The sequence below is a fragment of the Eurosta solidaginis genome, chromosome 4, assembly GCF_040869045.1.
Source record: "Eurosta solidaginis isolate ZX-2024a chromosome 4, ASM4086904v1, whole genome shotgun sequence".
In the NCBI taxonomy this organism is placed as follows: Eukaryota; Metazoa; Arthropoda; class Insecta; order Diptera; family Tephritidae; genus Eurosta; species Eurosta solidaginis.
Genome location: NC_090322.1, coordinates 252,496,917 through 252,524,559, shown reverse-complemented (window position 1 = coordinate 252,524,559; position 27,643 = coordinate 252,496,917). Strand labels below are relative to the sequence as shown.

The 27,643-nt window shown below is 36.2% G+C and overlaps 1 protein-coding gene and 1 long non-coding RNA gene across 2 annotated transcripts in view; one reads left to right on the top strand and one right to left on the bottom strand.

Moving 5' to 3' along the window:
* Nucleotides 1-27,643, top strand: part of LOC137251333 (ATP-binding cassette sub-family A member 17) — a 70,036-nt gene that overhangs the window by 4,396 nt on the left and 37,997 nt on the right. The window contains exons 3-9 of the mRNA XM_067785723.1: nt 163-721; nt 781-924; nt 7,985-9,211; nt 13,196-13,469; nt 13,558-14,050; nt 14,819-15,165; nt 27,253-27,378. Of these exons, the coding sequence (XP_067641824.1) occupies nt 163-721; nt 781-924; nt 7,985-9,211; nt 13,196-13,469; nt 13,558-14,050; nt 14,819-15,165; nt 27,253-27,378 (3,170 nt within the window). The remainder of the gene's footprint in view (nt 1-162; nt 722-780; nt 925-7,984; nt 9,212-13,195; nt 13,470-13,557; nt 14,051-14,818; nt 15,166-27,252; nt 27,379-27,643) is intronic.
* LOC137251334 (uncharacterized) lies at nt 11,441-12,053 on the bottom strand. The gene is made up of 2 exons (XR_010953211.1): nt 11,891-12,053; nt 11,441-11,813 (listed from the first exon to the last, which is right to left on the bottom strand). It is a non-coding gene; the product is annotated as an uncharacterized lncRNA (long non-coding RNA).

Genomic DNA, 27,643 nt, shown 5'->3' with positions numbered 1-27,643 from the left:
AAAATTTCTCACCATACTGACAGAAGCACTTTATTTTGAAAACTCACTAAAAACAGCTGGAGGTTTTCAATAACTTGTTTGAAATTGTTTTGCATAGTTTTGAAAATACAATTAATTTACGTTGTAACTGTATATCTTTAATGTAACTCTGTTTTCACAAAGGTCGTTACTGGCTGACGCTGGACATTCAATGCCAACAAATCTGTTATTCAGCATAGTTGATAAGCACGATTCGCAAATACATTTCGAGAAATTCAAAATGGAGCCATTGACAGAATTAAGGGAATATACAACTCAAACAGCAATGCTAAACAGATTTAATACCAAAAATGATATAGCAGCTGTTACAATGCATGAAGTATCTCCCACACGCTTAAATATTTCCATACATTTTCCGAGTAAATTCCGTACAATAGAATCAGATCGTGAGACTGAACTTTTATGGGCAATACGCTGTAATGGTATATATGCTGACGACATAGATAATAAAAAATTAAATTTACAAGATTTATATATACGAGAGGGATTTGTACAATTACAACATCAACTATTTTTATACTGGTTGCAACAAGTACTTAAAAATAATGGTACGGTAAATGTTACTGTGAAAACGTTTCGACAACATACAGGTTGGAAAGTATGCACCAGCAGAGCCCAATCATATTCTTCAAACATTTTATATAGTTTTTCGTTTTTTCTACCATTTCTAAATTTACTATGGGTGAGGGAAATTTTTAAAAGTTTAAATTTTGTTCTAATGTCTCAATGCTTTTATTTAAGAGATTTGGACGTGAGCGTGAAGATAATATTTTAGCACATCATTGGAGATATGGTTTTAAATATTGGCAATATTGGATGGGCAATTGTATAATTTCCTACATTCACTTGCTGTTGCTCGATGCATTCATTTTAGTATTGGTATTGGTAAGCAATTAATTTTTGTTGTTAAACGGGAAGTAGATGAATTTCTAAATGCATCATAAAAACATTTACAATATATTACACATGGTATAAAAAAGAAGGTAGTTCCACTGAAATTTTTTTTACCTATTTGTGGATTTTTGAAGATTCATAATGCTTGTTGTTTTGCTATCTGAGACAATAATAATATGTGATCTGGAATCATGAAACGACCCTATTGTGCGAAAACAAGTTTTCGAGAAAAACGCGCTTAAAGTTTTTGTTTAGCTTAACTCTGTGTAGCGGCCGGCTGTTGTGAACGAATTTTGTAATTAAAATTTAATTAACTTCCCGATGAGCTACAAGCTTGAAACTTGGAATATAGTTCAGAACCCGATGATAATGCAATAATAAGAAAAAACGCCGATAGGTGGCGCATGGATCGAAATATTACAAAACATCGTATTTGTGGTCCGATTTGGCTTTAAATGCGATTTGTGAAAGATTTAAGAAAGATAGAAAACGGCGAAGTGTTCCATTGGAAAGAGCGTTAAAAAAAAAATAATTTTCGAGCCTGCGAAAAAAAAATGGCGAAAGGATAAATTTTTCGACCAAAACACTCCTCAAAACCCAAAAAATATATATTTTTTTTTTTCAAAAAACTGTTTTAAAAACTTTGGCGATAACAGTTTTTTGAAAAATAAAATATTTTTTTTGGGTTCTGGGGAGTAGTGTTCTGGTCGAAAAATTGACCTTTCGCCATTTTTTTTTCGCAGGCTCGAAAATTATTTTTTTCCTGGGCCCAAATCCTATCGAAAAATCGGTGGCGCGATATCGGTTAATAAATCGACCCAGTCTAATGTATATATGTTTGTATACAGCTTATAAAATCCGAAACCATTACGCCAATTTATTCAAATTTGCAAGATAGATTCACAGCAATTCGGGAAGTGTTATCTGAAGTTTCTTTCCGGCAAATTTGGTGTATAGGAGCCGTAAACCTAGATTAGTATTTATGGCAATTTTTTTCCGGGAAATGGACCTGGGACTGGACTTGGATTTGCAATGAGACTGGAATTGGGGCGGGAAGGAGAAAGACATAGAGACAGATTTAGACGAAGATAGAGAGATAGGGATATATGGAGCGGAAAAAATGAGGGAGAAGACGAAGATGGACAAAGAGACCTAGAGAAAGAGAAAGGCAGAGGGAGGAGTAAATTAAACGATAAGGAAAATGGGTGCAGGGGGGGTAGTGAGAGTTATACAGATAGACGAAAGTTATCGCTTATTTTCCTTCCTAAGCAACAACCTTAGACCGTTGTTGTTTTGCTATCTCAGACAATAATACTATGTGATCTGGAATCATGAAACGACCCTATTGTGCGAAAACAAGTTTTCGAGAAAAACGCGCTTAAAGTTTTTGTTTAGCTTAACTCTGTGTAGCGGCCGGCCGTTGTGAACGAATTTTGTAATTAAAATTTAATTAACTTCACGATAAGCTACAAGCTTGAAACTTGGAATATAGTTCAGAACCCGATGATAATGCAATAATAAGAAAAAAACGCCGATAGGTGGCGCATGGATCGAAATATTACAAAACCTCGTATTTGTGGTCCGATTTGGCTTTAAATGCGATTTGTGAAAAAACTAAGAAAGATAGAAAACTGCGGAGTGTTCCATAAGAATCACTCAAAAAGTGAAGAACGGTATTTTCGCACCGGCCCTATTGTGACTCTAGAATGCGTTTGTACAATATGGGTATCAAGTGAAAGGTGTTAATGAGTATTTTAAAAGGGCGTGGGTCTTAGTTCTATAGGTGGATGCCTTTTCGAGATATCGCCATAAACGTGGACCAGGGGTGACTCTAGAATTTGTTTGTACGATATGGGTATCAAATGAAAGGTGTTAATGAGTATTTTAAAAGGGCGTAGGCCTTAGTTCTATAGGTGGATGCCTTTTCAAGATATCGCCATAAACGTGGACCAGGGGTGACTCTAGAATTTGTTTGTACGATATGGGTATCAAATGAAAGGTGTTGATGAGTATCTTAAAAGGACGTGGGCCTTAGTTCTATAGGTGGACGCCTTTTCGAAATATCGTCATAAAGGTGGACCAGGGGCGACTCTAGAATTTGTTTGTACGATATGGGTATCAAATGAAAGGTGTTAATGAGTATTTTAAAAAGGAGTGGGCCTTAGTTCTATAGGTGGACGGCTTTTCGAAATATCGCCATAAAGGTGGACCAGGGGTGACTCTAGAATTTGTTTGTACAATATGGGTATCAAATGAAAGGTGTTAATGAGTATTTTAAAAAGGATGTGTGGACGCCTTTTCGAGATATCGCCATAAACGTGGACCAGAGGTGATTCTAGAATTTGTTTGTACGATATGGGTATCAAATGAAAGGTGTTAATGAGTATCTTAAAAGGGCGTGGACCTTAGTTCTATAGCTGGACGCCTTTTCGAAATATCGCCATAAAGGTGGGCCAGGGGTGACTCTAGAATTTTTTCGTACGATATGGGTATCAAATGAAAGGTGTTAATGAGTATTTTAAAAAGGAGTGTGCCTTAGTTCTATATGTGGACGCCTTTTCGAGATATCGCCATAAACGTGGACCAGGGGTGATTCTAGAATGCGTTTGTACGATATGGGTATCAAATTAAAGGTATTAATGAGGGTTTTAAAAGGGAGTGGCCCTTAGTTGTATATGTGAAGGCGTTTTCGAGATATCTACCAAAATGTGGACCAGTGTGATCCAGAACATCATCTGTCGGGTACCGCTAATTTATTTATATATGTAATACCACGTACATTATTCCTTCCAAGATTCCAAGGGCTTTTGATTTCGCCCTGCAAAACTTTTTCATTTTATTCTACTTAATATGGTAGGTGTCACACCCATTTTACCAAGTTTTTTCTAAAGTTATATTTTGCGTCAATAGACCAATACAATTACCATGTTTCGTTCCTTTTTTCGTATTTGGTATATAATTATGGCATTATTTTCATTTTTCGTAATTTTCGATATCGAAAAAGTGGGCGTGGTCATAGTCGGATTTCGGCCATTTTTTACACCAATACAAAGTGAGTTCAGATAAGTACGTGAACTGAGTTTAGTAAAGATATATCGATTTTTGCTCCAGTTATCGTGTTAAAGGCCGAGCGGAAGGACAGACGGTCGACTGTGTATAAAAACTGGGCGTGGCTTCAACCGATTTCGCCCTTTTTCACAGAAAATAGTTATCGTCCTAGGAGCTAAGCCTCTACCAAATTTCACAATGATTGGTTAATTTTTGTTCGACTTATGGCATTAAAAGCATCCTAGACAAATTAAATGAAAAAGGGCGGAGCCACGCCCATTTTAAAATTTTCTTTTATTTTTGTATTTTGTTGCACAATATCATTACTGGAGTTGAATTTTGGCATAATTTACTTATATGCTGTAAAGATATTAACTTTTCTTTTAAAATTTGAATTAAAAAAATTTTTTTTTAAAAAGTGGGCGTGGTCGTTCTCCGATTTTGCTAATTTTTATTAAGCAGACATAAAGTAATAAGAGTAACGTTCCTGCCAAACTTCATCATGATATCTTCAACGACTGCCAAATTACAGCTTGCAAAACTTCTAAATTACCTTCATTTAAAAGTGGGCGGTGCCACGCCCATTGTCCAAAATTTTACTAGTTTTCTATTCTGCGTCATAAGCTCAACTCACCTACCAAGTTTCATCGCTTAATGCGTATTTGGTAATGAATTATCGCACTTTTTCGATTTTTCAAAATTTTCGATATCGAAAAAGTGGGCGTGGTTATTGTCCGATATCGTTCATTTTAAATAGGGATCTGAGATGAGTGCCCAGGAACCTACATACCAAATTTCATCAAGATACCTCAAAATTTACTCAAGTTATCGTGTTAACGGACAGACGGACGGACGGACGGACATGGCTCAATCGAATTTTTTTTCGATACTGATGATTTTGATATATGGAAGTCTATATCTATCGCGATTCCTTTATACCTGTACAACCAACCGCTATGCAATCAAAGTTAATATACTCTGTGAGCTCTGCTCAACTGGGTATAATAAACACAAACACCCCACGAAAATGTATAGAAGACATTTATAAACATCTCGCACAAAAAAAGTAGCGACTACCCCATAGTTTACATCGAGTAAATGCCTAAAAAATAATGAGTGACGGCTCTTATTATATTTATCCTCTTTGGCCCTATTATCATGTCACCACAGTGGATATTTCTCAAGGCATATTGAGAAAAAGTGTACCTCCAAGGTCTGCAGTGAGTGTTAGGTGTTTAATTTGTTACGTTTGTGGGACGTTACATCCATGTCAATGCTAAAAGGGCACAGAATGTGTATAGGCGTGGCTTGCCCCAATGTGATCCCTGGTACAACGGGCAAAATAACTCCCATAACTAGTGGCTAACCTACAGAGCTACAGGGCAATGTTCTCCCTGGTTTAACAAACCCCTTCTCAAGCACTACGCTTGAGTTATACAATAAATAAAAAATGTGGACTTGTAGCCAATTTATCGCCATTCAATTTCATAAAAATTACGTTTAAGTATGCTAAACCCTTTGACAATTGTGTATGTTTTGTCAACTTGTTCTGAGCAAACGTACGGACAGGCTATAGAAAGCTATATTCCCTTGCTTTGTATACTTCGATCCATGTTTCTTCTACCAAAGCAATTTTCGGGATCTCGAGAAACTTATTAAAACCTTCTTTTCAAGGCTGATATTTCGTATTAAAAATTTTCAACGCATGCGGCTCATTTTTTTCTTTTTTAGTGAAATAACTATGAAAGTAATTTAGTCGTATCCGTTAATATGAAATCCATCAAAAGAAAAATTCGTAAAATTTTCAATCTGGAAGCTTGCTTTTGGTGAAATTGTCATTGTCCCCGCAAAAGTCAAGTGGTTAACACAAGGCGAATTAATTCCAGGGGGTATCAAAGCGAATTCAACCAACTCGCCGTGCAGAAGAATGCCAAGTCAAAATAAAATTTTCATTGATTTCGATTAACTGACATACAATGCGAATCTATACCAGGTGGTGGCAAAGCGAATTCAATCAATTTAGGTTCTGGGGAGTGTTCTGGTCGAAAAATTTACTTTCGCCATTTTTTTTTCGCAAGCTCGAAAATTATTTTTTTTGGGTATGCATAGTGGAACTTTTTTTCCTGAGCCCAAATCCTATCGAAAAATCGATGGAGCGATATTGGTTAATAAATCGAACCAGGCTAATGTATATATGTTTGTATACAGCTTATAAAATCCGAAACCATTACGCCAATTTATTCAAATTTGCAAGATAGATTCACAGCAATTCGGGATGTGTTACTCTGAATTTTCTTTCCGGAGAATTTGGTGTATAGGACCCGTAAACCTAGATTAGTATTTATGACAATTTTTTTCCGGGAAATGGACCTGGGACCGACTCTTACTGGGACTGGGACTTGGATTTGCAATGAGACTGGAATTGGGGCGGGAAGGAGAAAGACATAGAGATAGATTTAGACGAAGATAGAGAGATAGGGATATATGGAGCGGAAAAAAATGAGGGAGAAGACGAAGATGGACAAAGAGACCTTGAGAAAGAGAAATGCAGAGGGAGGAGTAAATTAAACGATAAGGAAAATGGGTGCAGGGGGCGGGGGGTAGTGAGAGTTATACAGATAGACCAAAGTTATCGCTTATTTTCCTTCCTAAGCAACAACCTTAGACCGAGAGTGTGGTCAAGTGTGCCGAATCGGCCCACTAAGTTCAGGAATCACGGTCCTCATTAAATACCCAATGCTGTGTGCTGTCTTAATCAACCCGTAATTCATTTTGCACTCTTCTGAAGACAAAACTAAGAAAAACATGCTAAGTTTGTAGGAGATAGTCTCTGAAAAGAGTTCAATATAAGCCCTCTTTTAACCAGTTATAACGCCTTTTTACATCATACTGCTCCTGGATCTTAGTCCCGCCTAACACTAATGGAATGATTAGTAGGCACCACCTGAGCTATGTAACAATACACGAAGGGTAAAACGGGATGGTTTCCTATCTACAATCACAAATTAGTGTGACCCACACGTTTAATGCCGATTTAGTTTTTCGAAAGAAGATCCGAAGAAAGGAAACTGCTAAATGTCAGCATGGACTGATAGGGCTGAAGAACTAACTTTCAAAGGCAGGGCATAAATCTCATGCGTGGTGAAATGTGAGGACTCGCCGAACATTTTGCATAATCAAAACTCTAATATACCGAGTAAGCAAAGAGGCCAATAATATCATGTACCCAGAGCAAAAAGGCACTGAAAGGGGAGAATGAAACTGCTTGCAGGTTGGTTTTTTTTCCCACTTAAGAAGTCAGAGTTAAAGAAGCACTACTCTCGTTAAAGAAATATAAAAATTGTGGTTTAAATTTTCCCACTTCACACTTTTTTACAGTACTCTTTTTTTGATATTCCGACAGGGTGGATAATTGATGTATATTTCACAAGGGACGACGGAAAATCGTTCCAATATACATCGATCTTTAAAATATCGGTAATTGAATAAAATTTAAAAATATCCAAAACACTTTTTGTTGAGGTGAAAATTTCATCTCAAAACTATTGTTCAATATACAAGTGTGATACCTTAGCATTGACATCATGATGAATAGAACCGATCACCTACATATGTAATTTTTAAAGTGCCTATCGTAGTTCTGTTCTGTTCTGTTCTGTTTTTCAATTAGAAGAAAATTTTTCTAAGCGGGGTCGCCCCTCGGCAGTTTTTGGCAAGCGCTCCGGGTGTATTTCTGCCATGAAAAGCTCTCAGTGAAAACTCATCTGCCTTGCAGATGCCGTTCGGAGTCGGCATAAAATCATGTAGGTCCCGTCCGGCCAATTTCTAGGGAAAATCAAGAGGAGCACGACGCAAATTGGAAGAGAAGCTCGGCCTTAGATCTCTTCGGAGGTTATCGCGCCTTACATTTATTTTTTTTATTTTTATCGTAGTCTCTTCCCGTATCTCTATCATACTGTCAAAGCGCTTTATAACACTAACGGTAAAATTTTTCATTTATTAGATACCTTTTGAGGGACAATTTGAAGGCACAGCTGTACAGATTATAATCTATCTTATGATTTATAACATAGCACTTTTGACTGCTGTCATATTCGTGGTTTCAATATCGAATAAAGCCTATCATGCCGTTCTCTTTGGTGCCGTAATATGGCTAACCATGTTTTCGTTATTTTCGATTTTGGTGGAGTTTTACAGACATATGACGCCGTTGCTCTTTATTTCTTTTATTGGATTCTTTAACAATGGATTTTGTTTTGGAATGAGAGAATTACAAAGAAACGAGGAATCATTTTATCCCATATTATCCATGATTGCATGCTGTATCTTTTATTGGATATTAATTTCTCTAACTGAATATTTCCATCCGGGCCGTTATATTAAAACACTGGATATTAATTTATTTTGGTTTGGCTATTTTATAGCAAAAATGCATAAAAAATTAAAACAATCAAAAGATAAAAACAAAAAACCAATTTACGAAAAAACATTAGGATGGGAAAATTTGGAATTTGGAAATTATGGTAATGTAGAAATGATGCGCCTAAAGAATATACACACAGAAATAAATTCAGAAGGTGTACGACTTAAGAATATAACAATGCGAATTTATGCCAATGAAATTTCAGTTTTATTGGGCCCACATTGTTCTGGGAAAACAACAACTATACAAATTGCAGCTGGCTGGAAGCGTCCAACTCTTGGATCAGTACAAATTGATGGCAAAGATTTATATGATCATTGGCATGAGTATCGTAGCCAGATTGACGTCTGCATGTCCAACAATATATTATTTGATTTATTGACGGCAGAAGAAACATTAGTTTATTATTTAAATGTGAAATTGCCTAAATTTGATGGTCAAAGAATAAATATGGAATTGGACACATTTTTTGCGCACTTAAAACCAGCTCACATTGAACGAAAAATATTGGTGCGAAATTTGGATTTCAGTCAAAAACGTTTATTAAATTTGTGTTGTACGTTGGCTGGTGGAACAAAAATTGTACTATTTGACGAGCCCACACTTCATATGTTCGGTAAAGATCAACGTCTATTCTGGCGTATATTGCATAAAGAAAAATATGGGCGAGCTATATTGATGACTACATTCGATGCAGCGGAAGCTGATGCCGTTGGCGATCGTGTTGCGATTATCGGAGAAGGTTCTCTTTTAGCATATGGCACGCCATTTTTTCTCAGAATAAAATTTGGTTTTGGAATTGACTTGGTAAGAAAAATTTTCTAATATACCTATTAAACACAGAAAATTAATTGTAAAATTTTCTTAGTCTAGAAGGCGTTAGGTTAGGTTAGGTTGAACTGGCCGGTGATGAGGACCTCACATAGACTGAATGAGTCCCTAGTGTTACCAAAAGTTTGTTTAACGACCAAACCGAAAACTAGGACCTATGTTATAAATTAACTCCGTCCTCTTGCAAATACTAGAAGCTTTCTAGGACCTATGTCACTTGGTGCTGCTATATCTGACAGTCGTATCACTCCTAACAGTCGAAGTCTTAGCCTGGCAGCGGCAGGGCACGAGCACAAAACGTGGTCAATAGTTTCCACCTCCAACCCGCACTTCCTATATCTGCTATCACTGGCCAAGCCTAATTTAAAAGAATTTGACTTGCCAGAAGGCAGTATCCTATCGGAATATCCGCCATGATTTTTCAGTCCTCTCTTATTAATGACAGGAGTAACTTCGTTAGTCTAAGGTTGTAAGACCTTACACAAAAGCGAAGCTAATATAAGCGTTTTAAAAATTTAATTCGAAATTGTATATTGTGGTTTTAAAAGAGTCGCTTCGACGTCAATAATTCGAAGGTGGAAATGAAAAATTTGACCCTGAAATACTCTAATACCTTGGCTTGGATCCATGGTAATTTTGCACCGAACAACTTTTTGCATTATCGGCCTTTGGTCACACTTTAAAAAATAATCCTGGGAGAGTCTATCACCTGCTACGCCATCCACAGTATTTCTCCAAATTTCGAAAGAAAAAAACACTGAAGATTGAACAACGACGAAACCAAATTTGACAAGGTATGACGGAAAATCGTTCCAGTATAAATAAACTTGCAACACTTATCACAAATATCTCTTGACAGAAGTAAAATTTTTGATTTCTGGCTTAGTGTTATTGACACGGAGGTCAAAATACGGCCTTGTTAGGCGCGTTTTAGAAGTCAACCCCTGTTAAATTACCAAAAATGTTCCAATATAAATAAATATCGATACTTTCGGTCCTTACTTAGTACATATGTATCGATAGATACTTTTTTCGAAGCTACTTGCAAGGACAGGTATCGATACTTTAATGGCGCCGTTTTATTCCTAATCCAAAGCACTTCGACTCGAAATGAACAACATTGGACAGCGGTAACTTGGCTTAACAAGAACTTTGACAGTTCTGCTATTCACTACTTTTGGTTGTTGTTGTTGTAGCGATAAGGTTACTCCCAGAAGGCTTTGGGGAGTGTTATCAATGTGATGGTCCTTTGCCGGATACAGATCCGGTACGCTCCGGTAACCAGCACCATTAAGGTGCTAGCCCGACCATCTCGGGAACGATTTATATGGCTACATTAAACCTCCCCACCCCCAAGTTCCATGAGGAGCTTGGGTCGCCAGAGCCTCGTCTGTTAGTGAAACAGGATTCGCCGCGGATAGGTGAGGTTGACAATTGGGTTTGGAGAAGCTATATATTGCGCTGGCAACCTGAAGTGTTGCGCTACACAGCCCCTTGAATCTAGTATTTTAGTCGCCTCTTACGACAGGCATACCTACCACGGATATATTCTGACCCCCAACCCGCTGGTAGACCTTGCGGTTGGAATCCATTCTGAATAAAAATAAAAAAGGTCAGAAAATGTTCAAACCATTTCAAATATACTAAACTTTGCTGAATCCTGCACAATCGAACAAATGATTAGTTGTTTATTCTTAATTCCTCTCTGACCTTTTTGTAAATTTTGACTTTTTATTACCAGGCGACCGCCGTGGTGTATTGGTAGCGCGCTCCGCCTACCACACCGAAAATCCTGGGTTCACGGCCCGGGCAAAGCAATAGCAAAATTTTAGAAACAAGGTTCCTCAATTGGAAGAAAATTTTTCTAAGCGGCGTCGCCCCTCGGCAGTCTTTGGCAAGCACTCGAGTGTATTTCTGCCATGTAAAGCTGTCATTGAAAACTCAGTGCCTTGCAGTTGCCGTTCGGAGTCGGCATAAAACAAGTAGGTCCCGTCCCGCCAATTTGTAGGAAAAATAAAAAGCAGTACGGCGCAAATTCGAAGAGAAGCCCGGCCTAAAATCTCTTCGGAGTTTATCGCGCCTTACATCTATGTATGTATGTATCACCAGAGATACCACTATTTCACAAAGTGATTGAATACATACTTAACAACAAGTGTTACTAAAACAAAGTTAGTAAATCACTCAATCGACAATGCAACCAAATAAAATAAAAACAAAATTATTTATTATGAAGAAGCTTAAGTACTGGAACTATCCAGAATTGCAACAACATTGTAACATTCACATGTGAACTAAACTTCATACTGACCAAAGAAACGTTCATGGACTTGCTATCCAGTAAAGCCATTCACTGCAACAACGCACGGGAGCCAAGTCTATTCCAATCATTTTGAAATTGGCAACAATTCTCAGATTTTGCGGTAGGGGTTGTCTCAACTGAGCATCGCGAACGAAAATCCACTCGGAACTTTTTTCCACCTGATCCTTTGTGCAATTTCGTTTTGTTATAAACGGATTTTGTCCCATTTTTGAGACCAGTCTTCCAAGCTGCTGTTTTGTATTCATGACCTTGAACCTATATAAGATTAATACAAATATATTGAAATTACTATTAGGTAGCAAAAAATTAGAAGATAAACACAGAAAACTTACATTTCAAACAATTTTCTTCTAATTCAATACAGCGTCGACAACAAACTTCTATTCCATTCAAAATTAGATACACAACGAATATTTTGGCAGCAATGAGCTGTCATAATACGAATTCGAAATTCGATTTTAGGTAGCCAACGAAGATCGAAGATCGAGAGATGCTCATAATAAGGGCCAATAATTGACTACGGTAAAAATCTCGATTTTTAAAATCAGCAAAAGTTAGTTAATCGCGTTACTGATGACTGACGTTGCATTTATCTTTTCTTTTAAATGGCAGTGTATACTTCTCTGATTTAAAATTGCAATCAAGTTCTGCGCACTATTTTCAACAAAACCGGTAAAGTCGAAATTTTAGGCAACATTTGTTTTGGTCATACACTTACTTACATATGTATGTTGTACAAAAAAGTTTCAGATTTAAGGTTAACCATGTATTTAAATAATAGCTGTATTGATCAGAAACTAAACAAAAAACAAGTAAAGGTGTCTAAGTTCGGGTGTAACCGAACATTATATACTCAGCGTGTGCTTCAATTTTACATTTCATTTCAGATAAATTACTTTTCTACATAACACGTGGCACCGCCATTTCCTCTTACCCCATTTCCTCTTACAGTAAAACTTGATAAGTGAAGTATCATTGATTCAAAAAAATTTTTTGCTAAGTTATAGCTTATTATTCTAGTCTCCGACCCTTTTAATCTTGTTTTATATCTAAGTTGCCGTGGTCTTTAACCGATCTCGTCCATTTTTTCTAGAAATATTCCCTGCTATAAGGAAAATATGTGTACCCAATTTTGTTATGATGGCTCCCGAAACCGAAAATTGCTTAGTCTTAAAAGGGGCGGTGCCACGCCCATTTTTTAAAATTTGAAGTTTTTCCTATTTATTGTTATAAATCCACCATTGATATAAAGCTCTTTTTTGCAAAGATATAGCTTATTTTATTCGTCCACACCCCATTTAAAAATCTTTTATATAAAAGTGGGCGTGGTCCTTAACCGATTTCGTTAATTTTTCTTCAAAGCATTCCTTATAGTAAAGGCAACCTCTCTGCCGAATTTAGTTACGATAGGTTTAATGATTTTTGATTTATTATTAATAATATTTGTAAAATTGATTTTCTCACAAGTGGGCGGTGCCACGCCTATTTAACAATTTTTTTAAAATGTTTATCAAGAGTCTCAATACCAGTCCACATGTCAAATTTCAACATTCTAGGTGTATTATTTACTTACTAATCAGGTTTTTTGTGCAAAGCACGCTGAGTATAACAAACATTGATTTCCTTGAATGTCTTAGATTATAGTGAAGTCAGCAACAACATCAACAGAAGCAATTACAGAACTGATTCATAAATTTATACCGGGAATTATACCTGAAAATGAAATTGGTGAACTGCTATACTATAAATTACCAATTGAAATGCGACCGAAATTTCAAAATATGTTGATACATTTGGAGAAGGAACAGAAACTACTGGGCATAGTAGATATGCGAGCAATTAGCAGCGATCTGGCGGAAGTTTATATGACATTGAGTACTCGAAATACTAAGCAAGTTATAAGAGATGATAGTAAGTAGGATTATTTTAACAAGTTACATTGCCGTCAATGTAGGTACATATTTAATTACTATTATTTTTTTAATTATTACACTTTCAGAAAACCTTCAGTACGAGTTAATTCCTCCGAAAGAACTTCCCAAACAACAAACATACGCTTTACTAAATAAAAAACTTATACAACAAGCATCAAATTATATTCCACTCATAGCAATTGGTGTGTCAATATTTTGCATGCTTTTGGTGGCCGCCATGGCCAAATATAATTTGCAATTACCCTCAAAATATCATTCAATGCGTTTGGGTTTTGTCAAAAATCTCGATTTAACCGAATACTCAAATTGTAAACTTGTTTATATTAAGAGTGTTCGAAGAAGTAAATTTCTTGGTGATAACTCAATGATGTTTCATGAGAACTCGTTTGGATGTGTAAACATGACATATGAGGAATATTTAAGAGGATCAAAAAATGTAAAAAATAAATTTGGTGCAGTGCAAATAAATGATGATAATAACTACGAATTATGGATAAATCAACGTATATTTCATTCAGCGCCGCTTGTTTTGAATTTAATGCATAATCTTTATCTTGGGTAAGTTATTTAGGATACATATTAATTTATTTAGGCGACCACCGTGGTGCAGAGCACGCTACCACCGCCTACCACACCGTATGCCTTGGGTTCGCACCCCGGTCAAAGCAACATCATAATTTTAGAAATAAGCTTTTTCAAATTAGAAGAAAGTTTTTCTAAGCGGGGTCGCTCCCCGGCAGTGTTTGGCAAGCGCTCCGAGTGTATTTCTGCCATGAAAAGCTTTCTGTGCCTCGCAGATGCCGTTCGGAGTCGGTATAAAACATGTAGGTCCCGTCCGGCCAATTTATAGGGAAAATCAAGAGGAGCACGACGCAAATTGGAAGAGAAGATCGGCTTTGGATCTCTTCGGAGGTTATCGCGCCTTACATTTATTTTATTTTTTATTATTTTATTTCTATATTATTACGACTTTTTAAGCCTAAAACTTAGAATACTACAGTGAATAATTACATTTAAAAAAATTATATTAATACTAATCTTTAAGGAAATGCTCTCGGAGTGTAAATCTCACTTTAAAGCGAGGAGAAAGAAGTATAACTTTTTTTAACGTTAATGTTACCAATAAACGAAAAAATGTAATTTTATTTTACAATAAATTTAATTTAACTTTTTTTTTCGTTTGCCAGTTAACGTTAAATTTATTGTAAAACAATACGAATGATAAGATTTTTTTTTTTTTGAAAAAATTAAAGTTAACATGCTGCCCTGGTTTGAAATATCATTTGTTAGCATTTAATAAAATTATAACAACCTTCTTTTCTTTAGCGGTGTAGTACGTGATTCTAGCCCCCTTCACCCCATGGCCAATAGTCCACAAATTATGCCTTTACGTGAAAGAATTCATCTAATCGATCAAGACAGGACACATTTGCTGCTACCATTGGTGTTCGGTGTTGCTATACCGATTACTTTGGCTTGTTTCATTATACCGCTTGTCGATGAGCGCAAATATCATTTATTGACATTACAAAAACTAGCTGGAGTCAGTATGACACGCTATTGGCTTGTCAACTTAATATGGGATATTTCAACTTTCTTCTGTTATACTATCGTTTTTACAATAATTCTAGCCTTATCGCCTGTTGAAGGTTACTCGTTTTCAGATAAACTATGTAAGATTAAATCAAAATTACTTTTTACTAAAATTAAATATGTATGTAAATTAGAATGTCTCATTATACCAACAAAAAAATTCGGGAATTTATTGTATTTTATTGGCCGGTTTTTCAGTGAGTATTTAAACTCCAAGTAAAGCTGACTAGAGCTCGTGATATTCGATTAGTCGAAAATTCGAATTATTCGGATGCTCTAATGTTCGCGCTGAACGGTTATTTCAGCATAAAAATTCAATATTTTTTATTTTAAACCAGGGTTTGAAAATGCTGGACTAATTTTCAGTATTACAAAATTGTTTGAATTTAAATTTGGGAAATATTTCAGCAACAGAAAAAAGCAAAGCAAACAATTTTTTTTTTTTTTCATTTTACTTCAGATATTACTTGAATGGATGCGAGCCGTCGCCGTCAGCAGAAAAAAAACTTGAATATTTTACTGTGCTTTGAAGCTATAAGTATTTCATGATCTGGTTTCGAATTACTTGCTGAAAATAAGTAAAAGTACATTTTTTTACTATTTCAGCAGAACTATTTGATTTTCAACGGGACATATAAACAATTGTACGATGTATTGATCGTAAAAGCCTTCATCTACGAGTAGGTATTTCTTGTTTTTATGTTGTTTTAACCCCTGACACACATATATACGCATGCTTCTACTGAAAAAAAAGTCAAATACGTGCGTACAAAATCTGCACCTCCACCGGTAGCTTGGTATATGTTCTGGAGTCACTCGGGGTTTTTTCCGGGACCAAATCATGGCATTTCAATGTAGCATGGCTCAATTTCTATCGGATCGTTCAAAATTTGTCACACAATTAGTAGCGCCTTGTGGAGAGAATGTCCTTCGTTCGGCCCTAAATACTAGCACTGCCCCATCTACCGAAGAAATACATATTTATAAAACGGGCACATATATGTCATATGCAAAACGCGATGTTTTAGGCTAATCCCTAATACTTGGTGTCGACGCGATTTCTTTAAAACGTTTATGGCTCCTTTCTGTTCACAACCAAGAGCGATTCACACCGCGTTTAAGCGCACCTCCGTTCCTTCCTTATCTATTAGCACCAAAGCTGGTCGGATAGCAAAATTCTCTTTTGTTGCTAATTGTTGTAATGAAATTTGTCACGCCGCTACTTTGGAACACGGGTAAGGTTCCTACAAGAAGTGGCCGTAATTGGTATATAGCCACGCAGAGTTTTTATATGTATATCAAATATGTCCTGTAAATTGACTTTTCGATATTTTAATACCTAATTGAGCTATTGCCTTCAAGTAGGGAGCAATATCTTCAGATATTCCTATTCAAGGAGGAAGTGCTAAAAAAAAAAATACAAACGGCAGACAACTACGCCCACTTTCTTTATAAAAAAACAAACATATACATATAAGATATCTCTGTAACGAAGAGCTGCAATCTTAAAAATTAAGGGGAACATCCTCGTAATGATGTCTTAAACCACATATTTTACAAATTTGAAAAACTGGCGTGGCAACGGCTTATTCGGCCATGTATACTATTGCACTTACTCTGACGACCATGACACAATTGTCAGGAATGTCCAAATGGATTAAAATGAATAGTCTCACCACGTTTATAAAAGTAATACATGTATTTATTTATTTAATTAACAAAAGGTTTAGGTTAAATTATAATTCAAATGTTAAGGAAATTGATTGTACCACGAACTGACTACCGTTCTACTTCACAGTCAACCAGCGAATGCCCTCAATGCTCTCACAAGCAAACTGTCGGTGACAGCTCGGCCTTTCCTGACATTTCGTCCTGCATGGACGAATCATCGTCGTCCTCGATACCATCAAGTTCAGGAATCAATGCACACCACGGTTTTATGTGATCCACACTACATATGTTGCAATAACGTCTTTGTGTATGTGTTGAGTCTGGTAGATCTTCGATAATATATCTGTCGTAGTTAAGTACTTTCGTAACAATATATGGTCCTTTAAATATGGGATCCAGCTTATGGGAGAGACCTGTTGCATTTGGAACATGATCAATGACCACTAAGTCGCCAACATCATATTTCTTTGGAGTTTGGTGTCTTTTGTCATAACGCTCTTTCCACTTATGTCTCTCTGCCATTATACTGTTTGCTGCTTCATCACGTTTCACCTCGATATCTGGATTACCCTTATCATCATCGTTTATAGCTTGTATCATTCGGTTGTATGTTACATCTCTGGGATTGGGAAGTTCATTATTTTGTTACCTCATTACGTTGGGAATTTATCGTCCATTGAATGTTTGGAAGCATTTTATCCCATGTTTTGGCAGTTTCGCTCATACATTTCAAAGCGTTGATAACTGTTTTATTTACGCGTTCGGCCTGTCCGTTAGCTCTCGGTGTTCGTACTGCAGTTTTGTTGTGTTGAATACCATGATTGGAAATGAATTCTTCAAATTGCTCCGAAGTGAACGCCGTATCTCGATCTGATGTTATTTTAAGTGGTTGACCAAAAATGGCCTAGATTTCTTCTAGTGCTTTTACGACTGGTTCAGTTTTCGTAGTTCTGACTGCCTTTAGGATTACGTACTTACTGAATCCGCATACAACTACTAATATGTACGAAAACCCTGATTTGCTGCGTTGGAATGGACCCACATGATCAATAAAGATGTGCCTAAATGGGATCGGCAACACATTGCTTACGTACAATTGGCTTTGCGGTTTACCTCCCGTCATTTTATATAAGCAACACTTCACAAGCTGCTATGTATGATTTGACATACCTCCTCATGCGTGGAAACCAAAAATGTTTGCATAGACGCTGTAATGTTTTTTCTAAAGAAAAATGTCCAGAGTCATCATGACATGACTTAACAACTCGCCATCTTACTGCCTTTGGTACTGCTAATTTCATTTCGCCCTTAGCTTTTCTAAATAATCGACTGTTATGCATCGTATAATCGGTTTTAATTTGCTTAATTGTAGCTTCATCTGCCGTTTCTTTCCCTGTAATTATATTGCTTATTCGTTTTAAATTTTCATCTTGGAGTTGCATTGAGTAAATCCAATCATCAATCGTATTGCCTCGGTTAAGTTTCAATATCTTTTCTGCAACAGTGTTTGTACCTTTCGATATTTCAACAGGCGCTCGACTAAGTGAGTCTGCGTGCTGCATCTTAGACCCAGGTCGATATGTACATGTAAAATCAAATTCTTTTTTAGTTTTAGCCACCATCTGGCAATGCGCGGCTTCGATGCTGTAGTGGACTAAGTTGTTGCAATTGCATTGCAGTCCGTTCGTACAACAAATGGGGTACCGACTAAATAAACTCGTAATCGTTCAAGCGTCTCTACGTAGATACGTAGACTCAGCTGCATTACATCGTCTGCTGTAATAGTGTACCGGCTTCCAATCCTCGCCTTCTAGCTGCAACAACACTCCAGCTAGCCCTATGGAACTAGCGTCGGTGTGTACTTCGTGGCTCTTTGTTACGTCAAACAAAACTAACACCGGCTGAGTGCAAAGTGCATGTTTTAATTTTTCAAAAGCTATGGCATGTTCGTCTGTCCACATGAATGTTTGTGCTTTCTTTAGTAACGTTGTTAGCGGCATAGCGATACTACCATAATCTGGTATAAACTTCCTGAAAAAACCTGTTAAGCCAAGGAATCGACGGACTTCACTTACATTAGTGGGTTGAGGAAAAACTTTAATTGATTTTGTTTTCTCCTCACCAGGCTTAATACCATCTTGGCTTACGACATGGCCCAAGAATTTAACATTTCTTGACATAAAAGTACATTTACTTGGTTTTAGCGTGAGACCAGCATTTCGTACTGCCTCCAAAAACTCGGCTAGGACACCAATACCTTCACTAACATTCTTTGTTGCGATTATAACCTCATCAACGTAGCTTATAATTTTGTCTCGGTTTCTCAAACCACGTATAAGTTGAATAATCATCTCCTGAAAGACCATTGGTGCATTTCGCAGTCCAAATGGCATTACATTATACTCGTATAATCCCTCAGGCGTCAAAAACGCTGTGAACTTCTTGCTCTCCTCATGTAGTGGAATTTGATAATATGCTGCAGTCATATCAAGGGTGGTAAAAAAACGTATTACCCCCAAGCTTTGACAACTACTCTTCTATTATTGGTATTGGGAATTGTTTTTTTTTGGTGACCGCATTAAGTGCCCTAAAGTCAACGCACATTCTATCTTCCCTGTTTGACTTCTTCACTATTACAACTGGAGCTGCGTAAGGTGATGAACTCTGACGAATTATATTGTGCTTAAGCAAGTCGCCAATTATCGTGGAAAGTACAGGTCTTTGGATAAAAGGTACCTGGTACTGCCTACCTGTAATTGGTTTCTCGGTGCTGACAACGATTTCCATAGTTATTGTTTTACACCGTCCAAGCTTTCCTAAATCTTCTGCAAAACAATCGTATTTTTCTAGTAAATGAAGTACTTCGTGCATTTCATCTTTGCTTAATGATACATTAACATTAAAACCCTTTGCCGTATTTTTCTCTATTTGCATATTTCCCGACTGTATAACTAGTGAACAATCTTTTCGACACAAAACATCTCGTCCAATGAACAGATCGTATGGCATAAACTCGTCGGGTACTACCTGCAAGTTTGTATTCAGTACGCTGCCTTCTATAACTAATTCTACTTCAATCTCTTCTTTGCTTTCAACGCTTGCACCCCAAATCCTTCTAACTTTCTAACACATACTTTCTTTTCCACATTGGTTGGTACTTTGGATTCGGATATTATTGATGTGTCGCTGCCAGTATCGATAAACGCCGAATACTGGTCACCGTTCAGCAAGACACTTGACATTAAAGGTGGATATAAATTTTCACCAACTACCTTTGCAACCGTTGATTTTTCATAGCGGCAAGACTTAGAATCGTGCCCCACTTTGTTACATTTTGCGCATCTTTCCTTTCTTGCAGGCTTTGGACATTTTGCTGCAATGTGTCCATACTCGTTGCAATTAAAACATTTTGTAGATTTCTTCTCTGTAGTAACATTTCGTATTACCTCGTTTACATTTCTATTACCACTATCTGTACCTTTGAATGCACAATATACATTTGCTAAACTATAAAGAGATCGCAATAAATCGTTAATGTTGATAATTTCATTGCCATAAATGTGCGTGTTAAATTACTGTCATTTAACCCCCCAATAACATATGTATTGATTGATTCTTCATCAACCTTACCTCGCCTACCAATATTTAACATCGCGTAATAGTATTGACTAAAAGTTTCATTTGTTCGCCTCTTTCTTCGTGATAATTCCGCGTGCACTTCTGCCGTACACATTGTGAAAAGAAAATCTGTTTGAAATGCTGATACAAAAGCTGACCATCGTTGAAATACGGTTTGTGCATCGAGCCATTCTTTGGCCACCCCTTTCAACTTTGATTGAGCGGCTAACAAAATTTCTTGCTCAGACTATCCGTATGCGTCTCGTAGCTGTATAACTTTATCAACAAACTGTTTAGATGTTAAACTCCCTTTTAATGGATCAAAATCAGGTAATATTGCGATGATGTCGTGCACTGCGCTTCTTTTCCATTCACGTTGCGTCATTGGGACTAACAATGGACGATCTGCTATTGGTGTACCATTAAAATCATGTTCCGATTAACTCCTTGGTATTTCAGCGTGAACCTCTGTTGTGGCAGTTGACTGGTTATCGTGGCAACTTGCTTCTGCTGGAATCGTTGTGGCGTTCGACGGTGTTAACGTTTGCCTTGTCTGTACTGTCACCAAATCGTTTACAGGCTTAGCTAGCCCTGCAATAATGCCACGCATTTCTTCCATTTGCTTCTGCATAGCTGTAACTTTGCTGCTTACCTCCAACTCTTCAGCATCAACTTCATCAACGCCATACATTTCTGCCAATTTAATAATTTTTGTTGCTTTATTGGCCATTACCGTCGCACCTTGGTTTTGTAGCAATTTGTTGATTTGTTCAACCTTTAGAGTGTTTAATTTGATAATTTTTCCTATATTATAGTGCAATTAACTTTTCTGCATGCAATTGTCATCCAAAAAAATTAAAAAAATTGTCTTGCTTCTTTTTTTTTCCAGTTCTGCAGAAATTCACTTGTAATCACGTTGGTTTTTCTTGAACGTCTCGCCGTTGTTCAGCCCGTATAATAATTCTCCTCAATAGAATTCCAGAACGTTCTTCAATATTGCAGCTATAAACACCTTTTACGTTGCTCTTAAGCCGTTGCCAAAAACACAAAACAAAATAAATCTACTCTTGCTGTTGTCTTATTTTTTTGTTGTTGTTGCGTTCTCGTCGTTTTATTTGTATCGAAGTCGTTGCAAACACACAAACTACCCTTCTGCTTGTGTTCTTACATTCGCTACTTCGATTGTTGATTCGTTTGCGTTTACCTTTTGTTTTGTACGTATGCAAAGTCACTTGCCGTTGTAACTTTTCGTATGTAACTGTTGCAAATGATCTCTTAAATATGTTAAGAGAACCAATTTTGTTTGCTCCTTTTCTTTTTAAACTTATTCGTTGATTCGCTTACTTGTGGTATTTTTCCCTCGCTTGTATCGTTGATTGAAAATTCAATTCGTATGTAGGAATGGATGTAAAATATGTTCATATCACTTCTGAGATGTCAGGAATGTCCAAATGAATTTAAATGAATAGTCTCACCACGTTTATAAAAGTAATACATGTATTTATTTATTTAATTAACAAAAGGTTTAGTTTAAATTATAATTCAAATGTTAAGGAAATTGATTGTACCACGAACTGACTACCGTTCTACTTCACAGTCAACCAGCGAATGCCCTCAATGCTCTCACAAGCAAACTGTCGGTGACACAATGTCCCTTAAAAAAATCAACATAAGGCTTGGTCAGTGATAGCATATCTAGGAAGTGCGGGTTGGAGGAGGAAACGATCGAGCACGTTCTGTGCTCGTGCCCTGCACTTGCCAGGCTAAGACTCCAGCTATTAAGAGTGATACAGCTCTCAGATCTAGAAGCAGCAAGTGGCTTAAGTCCTAGGAAGCTTCTAGTATTTGCCAAGAGGACGGAGTTATTTTATAACATAGGTCCTGGTTTTTGATAGGGTTTTTCAGTTTGGTCATTAAAACAAACTTCTGGTAACACTACGGACTCAATCAGTCTATGTGAGATTCTGCCGTTTATTCCATTGGAAAGGCCGTTAAATTTCCTATAAGAATCACTCAAAAAGTGAAGACCGGTATTTCCGCACAATAGGGTCGTTTCATGATTCCAGGTCACATATATTAATTTTTTCTTCAAGGATAAAACAATTACTTTTATGATATATTATTGCTTTTACGAAAACTTTTAGCGACTTTCTAACTTTCTCGCCTTAAGATACCACCTAATGAGTTAAGAAATTGTTGATGTTAATCACAATAACTAAAATTTTCGTAACGCACCTGTAGTGACTGTGGAAACAATTGCCTCGGTTTTTTTTTGTTTTTTTTTTGTCCGTAAGTGTACATATGTACTCACCGCCAATGTCAAAGTAGTAAATACATACATACATTTATGTGTTTTCGTAATATTTTGGCATGAGTTTTTTTTATAATTATAATGGAAACTTGCATAATTGTTTGGTGAGACAGTCTAATGTGCATACTGCTGTGAGAAAAATAATAGCAGCAGAAATAGTTTGCAAATTGTATCCGTTATTTACTTCTTATTTTATTTTAGCTAATTTAAAAAAAAAAACATTAATGAACCACACAGCAAAACCTATGTAAATTAATTTCGAACACGTTTTCGAAAGCTTCCAAATTTTTATTTAGAGCTTTGGCCCAACTCATTTCAGTCTGACAAAATGCGAGTTTTAAGTCTCTCAAATTCGCATTGATTTTAAAACATTTTTTTTCTGGACGGTGCTTTAGATTTTCTTCCATATAAAAAATAAAATTTTTCGCATTTTTTTTAGCTAACAAAAGTAAGAAATAAAAATATAACGGATATAATTTGCAAATCATTTTGTTACGCTTGAATCCGTTTTGAAGAAAAAACATGTTTCCTTATAACACTTTATTGGTTGTAAAGAATGTATTTGTAATTTTTTTTGTTGGTAAGAAATCTTCATGTTGTTTAAAGCATGGTATCCACATCGCAGGAAATCAAAAATTCAAAAAACAAAAAAAAAAAACCCGCTCAAGTAGTATTCACCTTCTCAAAACAACTCATACGCTTTCTGCTATCTTTTTCTAAATATTTTTTTAGCAAACGTGCACATAGGGGAGACCCGGTTTCTCCATGAAATATAACGTCGTCTTTATTCAGTACCCTCCATCACCAACTTTAACAAAATTGACTTTAGATGGCAAATTGATTTCTTAAACTTAGCTCAGATGGTATTAATTCTCATTTTGAAAAGTTCTCTGTCATCAATGAAACTTTTTTTAAAAACAAAACCCTCTAGCAGCATTCGTTTGTATTTCCAGCTATACATTTGCATAGGTAACGAATTCTAGGAGTTCTATATTTTCTGCAACTTTGCACATTCTGTTATCGTTGGAATCGCTGAAGTGTGGAATAAATAACTCTATTCACGACATCACTATGGTAGTAGTACTTCACAATTAAATCACTTGCGTATTTCACTTACAACGTTTTAAAATCAAACTGAGTCATCACTTGGAATGGCTCGTTCACTTATTTCCTCCAGGGTGCAAACTTCTGGAACACTTGCTTATTTATTTATCGTTTTGTATCTCATAGCCGCTTATTTATTTGACATTTGCTTTGGCTAAGGGTACTGGCACACGTTGCAAGTGCACTCCCACTCGTTTGTAACTTCTCTAACATTTTTCACAGTTAAAAACTGAAATTTAACCGATGAGTAGGACACAAAATATATTAGAAAGTATATTTCTTGTATAGTGAGAATGTGTATAACAGTGCTTCGCTTTGTATGTGAATGGGGAAGCCGAAATAAAAATTAATTGCCAAGCCTGAAGTTCCTTTATATTACAATCGCCACATATTGGTTGATTGTGCCGATGTTACTGGTATGCATAAGTTTACGTTGAACGAATCTATATGAAAACTGCTACTTGGCGCATACAATCCGGCATCATAATCAGCGTTGAAATTTATTTTTAAATAAATGTCAATTTGTATGACAAAATGTCAAAATGAAATGGAAACAAACAAATGGCATTTCAAAATGTAAACGTCACCTAGAACTTACATAGAAAATCACAATTCAACAGATTTCTAAGTCAAGTTAAGTGTTGCTAAGTTTTGAGTAATATGTAACATGCAATGTTCATTTAACAGACCTGTAAGTGACAATTCTCAAGCCAAGTCAAGACTATGCTAAAGGCTCCATTACTGATACTTAGCATAGACTTGATTTGGCTTGAGAACTGTCACAGTTCTGTTAAATTAACATTGCATGTTACTGATTACTCAAAACTTAGCAACACTTAACTTGACTTAGAAGTCTGTTGAATTTTGATTTTCTATTTTTCTATGCAAGTTCTAAGTGACGTTTACATTTTGAGATGCCATTTGTTTGTTTCCATTTCATTTTCACATTTTGTCATACAAATTGACATTTATTGATTATGATGTCAGATTGTATGCGCTAAGTGGAGTATAATCAAGGCTAAGTTGCCAAGTTTACGCCAAGTCAAGTCAAGTCTATGCTAAGTATCAGTAATGGGGCCTTTAGTTGTTAGCAAGACAGCAACAAAACGGCTGTCGCCAGGGATGCACCTTAACGTTAAGCTAATCGTTTATCAAAAAATTTCCACCGTTTCCGTTGAAACACTTCGAAATATTATCGATAAAGAAATTATCGAGATAAATTGTATCTCGTTTTTAACCGAAACGAAAAGCTTTCGTTAACGTTAAAAACGCTAACAAAAACGTGATACTTTATGTTTGAATTGTGCTGGCAATGCTATAGCCATGGTGAAGCCGTAAGGTGGTAACAACGAGCGCACATACACACACAAACTCCATGTAATTTGTTTGTGTAATTCGTTGGTGGTAATGTCAAAAATACTCTGAGAAATGTTCGTACTGTCAAAATTCATGAGAAAAGTTGCAATCAGCTTGGCTAATGCTTTCACCTTTAATGACTCCGCCATCAATCAGCTTTGCCAGCATAGTTTGAAATTAATAGTCAACATAAACGATTTGATTTCGTTTTGATATGGCAGAAAACGAAACGAAATCATTTTGTTAATTTGACGTTCTTACCGTTAATAAACGAAACGAAATGACTTTGTTTCGTTTATTAACGTTAATTATCGTAACGAAATGATATCGGTTCGTTGGTTAAGCATGCCTGGCTGTCGCACAAATGTAAAGACTCCCTGTGAGAAATATTAAGATGGGGAAACACAACTGTAAAGACGGCTTTTCCGTAATTAACTCATGGCTCATGGTCTCAACATGTTTAGGGTTGATTTTTACCTTTTTTTATTTTTTATATATCAATGTAAGTTTCATTCTGGAGTCACTTTCTTTCTGAGCCAATAAAAAATTTAAATTCTTCCCTCCAAAAAATTACTATAAAATGTTTAAATTAACTTAGCAAAATAGTTAAAAATTAACATGAATGAATCTTTTTGTTTTTTTCTTAAATCAGTCACTTATTTTTTTAACATTCCGCACTTTTCTGGTAGCGACACCCGAATTAGTTTTGGAGGTATGGTGTTTTAATCGAAAGATTGCCACTATTTTTGCGCTATTTGCCATGTCAACCCGCTTCTACAAGCCAAGTTGCATGCACATTTACATGTAGAAATATTGGTAATCTTTCGAGGCGACTAAAATGATGAATTAAGGGACTTGGGAATATTTTAAACTATTTCTGAATCTATAACCAAATTTTCAAAAAAGTTTGATAAAACTGTTTTAATAAATGCACGTTGCAATTAAAATTTAATTTCCTGCTGGGATGCTCATGCTCTTGCCCTTACATTTACATCTAATTTTTTGCCGACCAGAAAAATTAGGTTTATGCTAAATGCGGTAACACAATGAAATTTTTCATATAGATGCGTTTAACACAAGCTTATGCATTCCAATAACATCGCCACAATCAACCAAAATGTTGCGTTTGTAAATTTGAAGGAACTTCAGTCTTAGCAATTGAAGTTTATTACGCCTCGCCCATTCACAAACGAAATTTCGCGAAGCATTGTTGTAAACATTCTCCCTATACAACAAAAATACTTGCTAACATATTTTGTGTCGTATTCGATTGTTATATTGCAGTTTTTAATTGTGAAAAATGTTAGGAAATTTACCAACCAGTGGGAAAAATAATTTCACTTGCAAAGCGTGCCAACACCCTTAGCCAAAGCAAATGTCCAATTCTTCTTCTTATGATTTGCTTGGAACAAAATTGGGAAGTTGGCTACTTTTCAGTATCAGATGGCGCTAGTGTCGCTTATTCTACCATTCTCCATAAAAATACATGCAATCTACTCATAATGCATAAGCATGTGTTAAACTTATCTATATGAAAAATTGCTTATGTGTCGGAGCTGTAATATAGGGCACTGAATATTAGCCGACGATATGTGCGTATTATTTCTTGAGCAAAGACCTTGGAAGAACACAGTCGGTTAAATACCAGCGATAACAGTGACTGTAGTTATGAGTTTGTTAAATGGAATTTGGAATTCTATTTGAGCACAAGTGTTCTTTTCCCTTTGTTTGGTGTATTCTCTTTAACGTACATAAGTGCATGTCTGAATCTGACTTTGGTCTTGCACCAAGTAGCATCGCTTCATAGAAAATGTGGAGATAAAGGAAACGTTAAAATTACTTGTATGCTACAATTTTTCATACAAGAATAAATACGAAACTTTTCTTAAGTATTTCCTTAAAATGTGGATACCGCGTTCGAAGCGAGAAATATAGTATAGAAATCGTAAACAGTTTTTCACAAATACATATATATTTGATTTTGGCGATAAAAAGAAAAAATGTCTACGGCTTCTATGTTTTTTAGACAGCGAAACAATTTTTTTTGCTTTTCAATGCGCTTTTCAGCGTTATATGCGTATAAAATAATTGTGCGTACCCTTTTCAGATACAATGTTAATCATAAACATCTATGGATTTTCTGGCATTGGCCTCATTTATGTTCTCTCCTTATACTTCTACTGGTCGATATGGTCCACGTATTTAATAGCTGTTCTAATTCAAATTATTACCGGTAAAATTGTATTCTGTAGTATGTATACACACTAGGGTGGGACTATTTGCGTGACATTAAATGTATTGATAACCCGCTACCGATATTGCAATTAGTCTTATTTCGGTAAAAGTTCAGAATACGGGTCGACTGCTAATACGCGTCTAAAAATTCCGGGAGAGGTATCAAACGACGCCGAAAAATGACCCCGGGTCCCTCCGAAAACGGGGGTAGCATCCATAGTATTTTTTGCGCAGAACAGCTTTCTGCATTGACGCTCATAAAA